The following is an 11,621-nucleotide window of genomic DNA, read 5'->3' as shown; positions in this document are numbered from 1 at the left end:
CAAAGGCAGACTCAACCCTGCATCTCAGAGTCCACAGATGCTGTTCATTTTTAATGGGCACTCCCTAACTACTGGCCTAACCAACATCAAGCCCTACATATACCAGGGACGCCAGGACAAGTGGCCCTGCCACTGCCTCCAGGAAGCTCACACTGCCTTGGAGAGGGACACCTACTTAGTGATAGAGGGCGGCAGAAGGCTGCGCAGGCCGTAGAGTCTCCTAATCCAGCCTGAGGGGTTCAGTACTGGGTTCCTGGAGAAGGGAACTCCGGAATAAGTCCGTGAGGATAACAGATATCCAAGCGAAGCTGGAAGCAATCTAGGCAGAGGACTCCCCTTGCTCAAAAGGCAGAAAGGAAAGAAAGCAGGGACTATGCTATGGAGGGTGGTGTCAGAAGACAAAGGAGGGCATCGATTTCACAGCAAGGGCTGCGCAAAGTCGATTTGCTGAGGAGTTGGCGATCACATAGCACATCTTAGAGGCTTCTGGCTTTTATTTCCCAGAGAATCCCCAATTCTCCTTGGAGCGCTTCAAGGACCTCGCTCTCCTGCCGCGAGGTAGGGGAGGTAGCAATCAGCCACAGCAAATCTACGGGAGGCGTCGCTAGGCAACAGGCCACACCCCCAGCCGCCACAGCCACTGCGCCCTCTCCTGGCGGCACCCTGCCAGTGCATCCAGCTTTGGGGCAAGCGAGCCGGTTACGTTCCAAAATATTCTTTTGGCTTGGAGGTAAAGCTGTTTAGGATGAGCAGTATACCACTGGACACTGGTCCGTCTACTTCCCACTCTTCTGCCTGAACCTGGCTGACTACTCTCCAGCATCTAGGCTGGGCCAGCCAGTGAGGGAGGACCTGGGAAGTAGGCAGCTAAGTTCCCTTGAGGATGTTTGGTCCTTATTCTAAGATCAGCCGGGAACCACGGGAAGACTTGAGAGTAGGGCGGCAAGCTGAACACATCTGGTCTTCCAATGCTTGTTCTTTTGCTGCTAGAGCAGGGCATTCTGGGAGCACGGGTTGGATTGCCTGGAAAGGTTTCTGAGTACTGAGGTCCACTGACACAGTCAGGTGGGTAACCATGGTGAACCTACAGGAGCAGGACAGGACAGCTGGGGTGCTCATACCCAGGGAAGAGAGGCCTCCTATTCTGAAACCAGCACTAGAGCAGGCTGCTACCCCAGTTAGTCTTTTCACCCCAATAGGTACCCAAGGATCCAGGAAAGATGCTGAGCCATCTCTGGAGGTTCCTCAGATCACAGACCTATAGAACTGAGAAGCCTCTCCTTCCTGGAGCCCCTGGGAGGGCCTCTGCGACAGCATTCTTCTCAGATGGTCAAAGCCTCCCTTCCCAAGCCTCTCCTAAACATTGCGCTGGTCTGGAATGGTATAGTCCACATGGTCAATGACTGTCTCAGACTTCTGTGTTGGTCATAAATGGGAAGACAGCTTATTGATGAATAAGCCTCAATGAAAAATGTGGAGCCTAAGCAGTGTAATTAAAAAGTAGGGTCTCACTGCACAGTCCCTTGCTATCTATTATAGCCACCTTGCTATACTGACAGGTCTGGGGTTCAGTTAGGACAGTGAGGCCACATAGAACCAAAAGGCAGGTCTTCTCCCACCCTCCCAGAGTCCTATAACACCTTGGCCAGGGCCATGACCAGCATTGGGCAAGCAGAGAGCTTCAGCCCCCAAGTCAGGCTATCCAGGATCACTGCACCATCAGGCCAGGCTGAAGCCTGTGCCAACCTAAGGGATCCACAGGCCTGCCTTTGCCCAGCTGAAAGCACTTTGTCTGTAAAAGCACTGTCTAAAGAATTCCCATGATGGTACCTGCCCCAGTGCCTCCCAACAGAAGGGCCCTGCACCCCCCACTGCACTGGTGTTGACAGAACAGTTAGAGTACTGCTTCTCAAAACCCTCTTTAGGAGCTGGAAGGATGCTTGGACACCCGTGCCCACAAATGACATCAGGGTCATCAGCCTGTTCTCCTACATGCCAGCACTTCCCTGCCCCTCACCCTGGAATGCTTGGTTCCAGATCCTTCCTTCTGCTCCCTGCTGGGAGTACCCATTTCTTTCCTCTTCACCACATTCTTGCCCTTTAAAGATGTGGTTAAGACCTCAACTCTGCCAGAAGGCTTTCTGACCATGCCCACTGCCCCTCCACCTTGCCATTTTGTAGTGATGCCCTCAGAATGCCTGTCTTTCCCACTAGATGCCATGTTTCTCATAGGCAGAACTAGAAACTGCCAGGTCCTGAAGCCAGTTGAGCAAAGAATGTTTTCTAAATAAAGAAACAAATGAAACTGAGGGAAGAGCCTAGGAAAAACGTAGAAGATTAAGTTGTTTTTTAAGACCATGTCCCTCTGTAGGGACCATGAAAAGATCTGGAGAGTGGAAACTGAAAGAAATCTTTACTTTTGGTGTGTTTGTATCAGATTTCCTTAAAAGGTCTTCAACTGCTTAAAATCATAATAGCGATAATAAGGTAGGAAAATCTACCAATGTGCCCACTTTCCCCCCTGGTAACTAAGGTGAAGAAAGGAGGAGGCAGACTACAGAGGCACTCGCTGAAGCCAGGGACAGGCCATGAACAGGACATGCACCTCCTGCCCAGGATTCTGCCTAACACAGTCTCCCATGAGGATTAAGGAGAGAAAAAACCTTCCACAGGGATTTCCACTGCTTATTTTATTTCAACAGCCAACTGTCCCCAGAGAAGAAACTGCTGGTGCTCTAGATGATTTGGCTGCACCACTCTTCTGAAAACTCCGTGAGTGCTGTGAGCTGTCTATGATAAAATACTCAGTAGCGAAACTTTAACAGATTTTTTTTTTTAAAAAACCAGAAATGATGCCTATAAAGGCTTAAACTCTATGGAGGAGAAGTAAAGCCACAAGCAAAACCCCTGGAGAAGGATCCAGGGGCAGCAGCCAGGCAAAGGTGGGATGCTGCAGAACCCGCTGTCAACACCCCGGCCCTGGCTGCTCACATCAGTCACCTGGATGAGCTGGATGCCTGATGTCTGCAGTGCCCCAGTCCTGGAGACCAGGCAAAGATGACAGAAGGCTGAAATAGATGGCACCTTCTGTCCTGAGTGGGGCCTGAGGAAATCAAAGGCCGCCTCTGGGGATGAGACCATAAACAATACAACCCAGGACGGTTAAATTCATTCCTAAACACGAGCTTCCCCAGCCCCTACTCCTCAGAGCCCTGACCCTCTCCTGGCAAAAACTTCTTCCATGCCCCCCTCCAACCCCACAGCTCAGGATCAAGAGAACCCTAGAAATCACTCTCCTTCCTCCTATCTTAAAATGAAAATTAGCTGCCACTTTACAGTGGTGGCACCTTACCTACTGATACCCTTCCTCCCTACCCAACACTGAACACAGACAAGAAAATCATTGCTGGCACACCCCTGACACCCCCTGCTGGTCTGGAGGGTGGCCTGGGGCTTAGTCAGACTGCTCCTGAGATGAGGGCTGACTGGGCTCACAAGGCAACTCTGCATCCTGGTCATCTGTGAAGGACAAAAAAAAGCAACCAGATTTAGAAAAGAGGGTAGAATTGCCTGTTCTCAGAAGCAGGTTTTCTCACTGTTCTCAGCCCTAGGGAGAGCGAGTCTGCCCTTGATTTGCTAGGAGGGAGATGAGCACGTTAACCCTGGCCATGGTACAGTCCAGTTTCAACTCCAGCTCCGCCCCTCACAAGCTGGATGGTTACACATGGTTCTTCAACAGCACGTCGTAACCTCAGCCGACCCTTCTGTAAAGTAAGAAACCAACCTTGCAATGGCAGCATGGAGACTAGATGAGACAGTGATAGCTAACTGTCACTAATGCCATCATGGCTTCAGGTTCTGCTCTAGCCCCAGAATAACCTTGCAAAGTAGAGACCATTACTAGTCCCTCTTGCAAATGTAGAAACTGAGACACCAGGAAACAAACACACTGGCCCAAGGTCAGACAGCTGATAAATGCTGCAGCCAGGACTCTGGCTCAGGCCGCCTGCACGGCCATCAAGCTTCAGGTCACTCTATCCCAGCTCATGTGTCTAGGCATTGTGCACACACAGAGCAGGCAACCGGCCTGTTTCCTTTTCAGTGACGTGGAGAGAATAGTGCCAGACTCACCCAGGTCGCAAGACGGTTTTGACAGTCATTTTAAGACCTTGAGTTTGCCAGTCTTTTCAAACTACAGGAAGCTCAAGGGAAATTGAGAGGAAGTCCTGGAACCATTAAAGGGTCAAGGGCTCTCAAAAGAAATCCCAAGCGTTTTCGAATCCAAACGTTCAATGGATCCTTCCAGTAACCCTGTGAGGGACCATGTTACAGTGAGAAGGACCAAGCAACCAGGTCTTCCTGCACAGTCGTTAACAGAGCTGCCGCTTTTTAGCTCTTGTCTGGGTCTCCCAGCGGTGGCTCCTGCTGCACTCCAGGTTCAGTCTCTGCTGTCCCTGCACAGGTCCTACCCCAACCAAGAGGCCCAGCTCCTCTGGCTTGCTGAACTTATCATGGGCACACATCCTCTGCACCCTGCCCATGATGCTGATAAGGTGAGGAATTGGCACTGGACTTGGAGCCAGAAAGAGCCCTGTCCAGATCCCGCTCTGCCACAAGAACCTCAGTTTCCCATTTCCACCTCCCTTAGATGCATGCTGTGGAGGTTGGAGAAGGAGCATGGGAAAGAGCTTATCTCAGGGCCCAGCAAAGTTTAAATCCTGTGCCCCATGTCACATCTCCCCACACCCACTTCACATGGTTTCCTCTTCTCCCTGCCTCCAGTTTTCCTGGCTCTTCTAGAAGCAGGAAGACTAGTGCTCACTCACCAGTGCTCTCCTTGTCTGTATCAGAAAGGAGGGTGAGTGAGAAAGCTGGTGGCGGCGGCGGAGGTGGTGGGGGTGGAAGGAAGTGCAGCGCAGAGAGGAAGCCTGGCGGGAGGAACTGCGGCTGCGGTGGAGGTGGCGGCGGCGGGGGCAGGTAGTAGCTTGGCTGGAAGTCTGCCACTGGTTCCGACACCTGCATGGCACACACAGCAGAGGCAGAGAGGGAGGTGGTTAGCCAGGAGGGGCGGTCACACACGCACAGGAGGGGTTCCCATGGGTAGACATACCTCTGTGATCCAAGACACTCAGTGCAGGGCACTTGGAACAGGTGCTCAGCAAACACCTTCCTCGTGATTGAAGGCAAGAAGAAATGCAGGCACATCTCAGATAAGCCTGGGCACCAGCTGAGCACAGCAATGACTGAGTCCTTCTGTATGTGCCAGGAGGATCACACTTAGATCCCATACACCCGTTACCATTCTGGTCATAACAATGAAAAACAGGTTCAATGAGAGGATGCTACAGGGCCAGGGCCAGAGTTGGACAGTGGCAAAAGCAGAACTGGATCCCAAGTCTGTGAAACCACAGGCCACTCAGCTGACCATGGTGCTATAGGAAGGTCTGAAGGTTCCCTTGCCTGACACAGGTAATGGCTTTCGCCTAAGTGTCAGGGGGTCTTTGAGGAAAGATTTTTCAGCAGCTTGGGTGTAGCCCAGCTGTTCCTGAGGCAAGGGAACCTGGGGGACCTCAGGTAAGGAGCTGCAATGAACAACCTTGCCATGCTTCTGCTTCTTTTTCAGCCGGTGGAAGCTGAGCCTACCCACAGCACCTAGGCTCAATGAGAGAATGTGGAGGGGTGATACACAGCTCCCTAGAGAGCAGTGCAGGAAGGAAATGTAATGCATTCTAAAGGCAATCGTTAATGTTTTCTTCTCAATGCAGACTTCAGAGTAGTACATCCTGAGCTGTGATTCAAGGACCCTGAGTCCTAGAAGGTACTGTTCTTAGACAAGTTTGAGAAACCCCACCTAAGGCTCTTCACATGGAAGGGCCACATGTGTGTGTATTTAAGGCTCTGGGTAGTCGCAAGAATCTCCTTAAACTGCTGGACATGGTGGCACATGCCTGTTAATTCTAGCAACTTGGGAGGCTAAGGCAGGAGGATTACAAGTTCAAGGTCAGCCTCAGCAACTTAGTGAGGCTCTCAGAAAGTTAGCAAGATCCCTTCTTGAAAAAAAAAAAAAAAAAAAAAAAGAAAGAAAGAAAGGACTGGGGACCAGCACGGTGGCACATGCCTATAACCCCAGCAGCTTGGTAAGCTGAGGTAGGAGGATGGCGAGTTCAAAGCCAGCCTCAATGAAAGCAAGGTGCTAAGCAACTCAGTGAGACCCTGTCTCTAAATAAAATACAAAATAGGGTTGGGGATGTGGCCCAGTGGTCAAGTGCCCCTGAGATCAATCCCTGGTACCCACCCCTCTTTAAAAAAAAAAAAAAAAAAAAGACTGAGGATGTGGCTCAGTGATTAAATACCCCCAGGACCCCAGGGTTCAATCCCTGGTACCAAAAAAAAAAAAAAAAAAAAAAAGAAAGAAAAAAGAGAATCTCCTTCATTAATCCAAAATTTCCTGACTTCATTTGACCACAAGGAAGGAAATAAAGTCACTGATGTAAAGCACCTACTATGTGCCAGACCCTGTGCTAGGCATACCTTATTTAACCCATTCATGGGACAAATACTCCCATCACCCTATGACAGTCAATGAACCAAGCGAGGTGCTAAGAGTTCAGGAAACCTCTCCAGGGATAAGGCTAGTAAAGGGCTGAGGTAGGATGGCACTCTAAGTCTGTCCAACTCAGATCCTGTGCTCTCTAGAAGTCTCTCTAGGAGACTAGAAGCACAGAAACAGCAGGTGGGCAGGAACAGGGAGAACAATGTCCCTGGGGGAGTGTCTCAAGCCTGCACAGAGGGCAGTAAGTCAAAGTAATCCACAGACTCTTGGATTTGAAATAGCCTCCCAAATAAATGCCTGATCCTCTCCAGACGTGAAGGGCGGGAGGGGGATTATTAGTGCTTTAATTCCAAGCTGCTTAGCCAAGTCTCTCCCTGGATCACAGCTCCTGCCTGGGGCCTGTGGTGGCAGCTCGAACCAGATACTCTGAGATCACACTCCTAACAAAAGCCGTCTGGCAGACCTGTCAATCAGAGTCCTGTCCTGGACTCCAGGCTTCTGCATGAGCAGACGGCACAGCTCTGCTTGGCCACAGCCCCTCTTTGTGTGAAGACTGGAGACACCCTGCTCTCTCTGGGCTACACTGGGGTGGCCAGAGGCAGCACCCACATCTCTCAGGTTGGCAGCCAACAGTAGTGTGAGAGTCAAGGGCCAGGTCTGCTCCCGCCTGTGGGAGAGACACTTGGGCAGCAGAAAGCACCTGGGCTCCAGAGTCAGGGCAACTGTGGCAGGTGTCCTGGGTGAATCACCAACCTGCTATATCATCCGAGGCACAGTGCCTCATTCACCAGTCCTGTGAACTTGAACAAAACTTAACTTTTCTGAACCCTTTCCCCTGACTCTACAAAGAGGTAAAAACACCTACTCAGAAGGTTCACATAGGGTCAGTAGGCACCCTGGAAGTAATCAAGTGGTTTTCACGCATTTTTCATTGGATCAATGGAAAATGATTTGTAAGTAAAAATGTACAGTATCTAAAACAGAAGAGACGCTGCTGGACTGAAGCAGGAGTGAGGACCATGTGCCTGACCTAGCTGGTCACAGCTGGGTCCTATGGACCTTGTCTTACACTCTGTGGCTAATGACTTCCATTATGTAAATACCAAGCTTTGTCTTTCTTCTTCATTCCTTCCCATAGTAAACAAAGAGATCCCCACTCTTTTCGACCCTCTACTTCAAAAAAAAAAAAAACTCTGCAGATATCTATGGTCCATGTTTATTAGGCTGTAAGCTCTGAGCTGGGAGGCTAAGGTGATGGTGGTTCCTATTTCCATGAACTTGCTCTGTGTTTGTCCTAAGCTGGTCCACAGGTCCAGCTTTATGGGGCCAAAGGCAGAGGCTGGTCACCCAGCCTCCCCTGTTCTGCAGTCCTAATGACTCTTAGAGGCTGCCATAATGGAGAGGGTTTTTATTCTCATCTGCAGAGTTGGTAAGCAAGGTTGCTCCTGCCTCTTATTCCACATAATGGGTGACCTGTCTTCCTATACAGCCTGTAATCAAAATGTCAAGCTTAAGGAGGGCACCAGTTAGTTAGTAATCAATCTTAGAAAAGGACTGAATTTCATTCATTCTTTCTACAAGTTTCCTAAGGCAACAGGTGCTTGGGGAAATTTTTCATGACTCACCTCAAATGTCACCTCTTTCTGAAAGCTCTCTGAAGTCTCAAATATGCTATGCCCATGAGCAGGGGACCTATATCTGGTACTGGCTTTGCCATTACCTTTGTAGCCTTAGGAAACGGGTATTTCTTCTCTGATGCTCAGAAGAATGAAGGCCCCTCTAGCATCTGCATGCCATGAGTCAAGGCAAGTGGTCACCCCTGCTCTTCCTCGCTCTGAAAAGCACATGCCACTGCCCCATGTCCAGCTATACAGATCTCCCAGTGGAGGCACACCATTGGTTTCTTGGAACTGAGGACCCACAAAGGCAGCAAGAGCAGCTGGGGTAAAGAGGAACTTGGAATGGAATCAGGGCTGGGACTCACCAAGCCACCTCCATGGTAGTGGCTGCAAGAGACATGCCTGAAGCCCCGCTGGGGGGGGATCCCTGGTGCCGGGGATGCATCCTGGTAGCCAAGTGGGAATGGGCGATAGGAGTGCATGGTGGAGCAACCAGGGTACAGCTTGGAAGGCTCTCTCTCCAGGTACTCAGCCCCTACCACACAATCCGAGTTGATGCTCAAAGGGCGCCCTGAAGAAGGCAATAAACAAAGGAAGTTAGAAACACAGCCCAAAAAAGGAGCACCATATTATTGTCCAAGGATAACAGTGTAATAAACATTTATATCTCTTCAAAGAACTCACATTCTTCACGCTTTGATCTCACTGCTCTTTAAACCTTCAACCACTGCTCCTCCATCCATCTCAAGCTTTTGCAGATGCTCTTCCCTTGACTTTTTCTCCTAACTTCACTTTGCAACCTTAAGTCCTCAGTACAGACAGTCCCTGACTTACCACGGTTAGACAACCGTTTTTTGGCTTTGCACTGGTACAAATGCAATACGCACTGAGTAGAAATGATACATCCAGTTTTGATCTTTTCCTGAACCAGTGATAAGCAGTAAGATATCCTTTTGAGATGCTGGACAGCAGCAGTGAGTCACAGCTCCCAGTCAGCCAAGGGATCACCAGGGGAAACAGCCAACACTCTACAGTGGTCTGCCTTGCTAAGCTAAGGTGTTTCATAGGTTATGCATAGTAAATTTTAATGTAGGATATCTTCAGTTTACCATGGGGTCACAAGGATGTGACCCCACCAAAAGTTGAGGAGTATATATATTCAGCTCTTCCTTCAGGCCACAGCTAAATCACCAATTATTAGAGCTCTCTATACTGATTTGTGTGATTCTTCAATCAATATTGTCTCTCCATCAATATTGTCCATCCCACAAGGACAGGATCCCTAAGGGGAAAGAAATGTGACCTCGTTCACCCCACCTGTTCACAACACTGGTGTTGGGGGGGTACATTGTAAGTATTCAGTTTTTGTTTGGGGAGAGATGGGTCAAAGTAAGGCATCCTATATCCTTGGAAAGGTCACCTTCTCCTAGGATTGTTGTTTCAGGTCCACCTTCTCCATTAGCTAACTAGTTCCTTGGCGACTTGTTTTCTTAGAAATTGCAAGAAGAGCCACAGGTGGCACAAGCCTGTAATACCAGTGACTCAGGAGGCTAAGAAAGGAAGATCATGAGTTTGAGGAGTCACAGCAACTTAGCCAGACCCTGTCTCAAAATAAAAAAAGTTAAAAAGAACTGGGGATGTAGCTCAGTGGTAGAGCACCCCTGGTTCAATCCCCTATACTGAATCAGAGAAGTGAAGGAAAGAAAGTGCCAGAAGGCACAAATGATCTCTAGTGAGTATCCAGATCAATTCCTTAGCATATAGAGGGGAAAAAACTGTCATTGAAGAAAGGAACTTGTTCAAGGTTACAGGCTTCCCATCCTCCTGACTCAGACCCATGCCCTTTCTACACTGCTATAGGCAAAGTACCAAGAAAGCCCATGTCTAGACCCCCAAAAAGTCGTTTTCTAAAAGTCTCAAAATTGGGCTTGAAATTATACTTTAATATTGAAAGTAGCACAAGGGACTAATAAAATTATGCACAAGGTGAGGGTAGAAAACAGAAATAACACCTCAGGTTATCAACTGTTCTCTTGTGCAGAGTACCGTAGTCTTATAGCCACAGACTACGCTCTGGGTAAGGGCGGGAACAGATGAACACTGCAAAGAGCCTACAGACTGTGGAAAGGAGGAAGGTGCGCAGGCGCAAGCACAGTTGAACCAATTCACCCACGGGTTTTAAATTCTGGAGGAGGAGCCTCCAACCAAGAAAAATGGCGGGAAGACTCACCACGTGAGCTGCACCCATCCCTGTGCAAGTCCTCTGGGCTGCAGGGAAGAGGCGCGCAAGCGCAGTAGGACGGGACCCCTAGCAAGTGTCCCAGAGACGCCACAGCTAAGGCCACTAGGCGCCATTTTCCCCTTGCAGAATGAAAAGGCAAAACCGGCGGCTAAATGTTTTTAAAAAGTCCCTCGGTCAATCCTTTCCTTCCCGTCTCCTTTTTCCTTTTAATACAAAGGCATCCCTCCCGAATTCGTGTTCGGAGAACGGTTTCCTAAAGCAGTGTTAGCTCTGGAAAGCATTTTCCCCACCCGAACCCTTACTCAGGCACGGGCCTAGGCCGCCAGCTCAGAAGCGGTAAGGCCACAGGCCTGAGAGGAACCATGGCAGGGCAAGGCCGCGCGGGGCCTGGGAATCTTACCGAAGTCGGTGAACGGCGGGCTGGGCACGGGCCTCAGCGGCCGACGCAGCTCAGGGCGGCCGGGGCACGCCCTGCCGGCAGCCTCAGCCCCGAGCTGGGGAGCCGCACAGGTGGGCAGCCCCACGTGGCCGTGGCCGCGGCCGCCCAGCACCGGCTGGAAGGCGCTCGGGCCAGGGCTCGGGCCTCGTGGAGGCCTCTCAGGGAAGCAGGCGGCCGCGCGGCCATCGGGGCCCAGCCCGGCGCCTCCCGAAACAGCCAGCGGAGGCAGGGGGCGAAGCCCCGAGCCCGAGGCGGCGGCCGCGGCCCCGGGAGCCCGCTGGGGCCCCTGCGGGCACAGGACCGCCTCCTGCTCCTCCTCGGAGGCCTGCTTCTTGAGCACCTTCTGCGCGGCCATGATCTTCTGGCGCTCGGTGATCAGGTAGCACTTCTCACAGGTGCACTGCTTCCAACGGCACTTGCCCGCATGGCCCTTGACCGGCACCAGGAAACCATGGTTCCGGCACCTCGAGCATTTGGGGGTGCGTAGCATCTTGTCCGCCAGCTTGGCAAGGTCTGCCTTCATAACACAACCGCCGCCTCTGGAAGCTGCAGAGCGAGTGGAGCAGGGATGAGCTGCGCCCCACAAGTCTCTGGTGCTGGAGACATTGGATACACTTGTAACAAAAGAGCTCCCAGCATGTCCCGGAACTGCAGCAAGACTCTTGCATTTTCCCTCCCTTTTTTGGGTGCAAAATTTGGAGCATTTCTGTCTTGGATAATTAGGTGCAAGAGATTGGGCTGAGTAAATTCTAAATGGACTGCTATTGC

General features: G+C 50.7%; 1 protein-coding gene across 1 annotated transcript; it reads right to left on the bottom strand.

Moving 5' to 3' along the window:
- Positions 1-2,843: 2,843 nt before the first annotated feature.
- DMRTB1 (DMRT like family B with proline rich C-terminal 1) lies at positions 2,844-11,376 on the bottom strand (the record flags this gene model as incomplete). Its single annotated transcript, XM_079128718.1, has 4 exons — positions 2,844-3,519; positions 4,827-5,016; positions 8,538-8,743; positions 10,815-11,376. The coding sequence occupies 4 exons, from the start codon at positions 11,374-11,376 to the stop codon at positions 3,455-3,457; spliced, it is 1,023 nt and encodes a 340-aa protein (XP_078984844.1). The 3' UTR covers positions 2,844-3,454.
- Positions 11,377-11,621: the final 245 nt, after the last annotated feature.

This window comes from Sciurus vulgaris (assembly GCF_902686455.1).
Source record: "Sciurus vulgaris genome assembly, chromosome: 1".
Lineage (NCBI taxonomy): Eukaryota > Metazoa > Chordata > Mammalia > Rodentia > Sciuridae > Sciurus > Sciurus vulgaris.
Note: the sequence above shows the minus strand (reverse complement) of the source record. Positions and strands in the feature narration are given on the sequence as shown.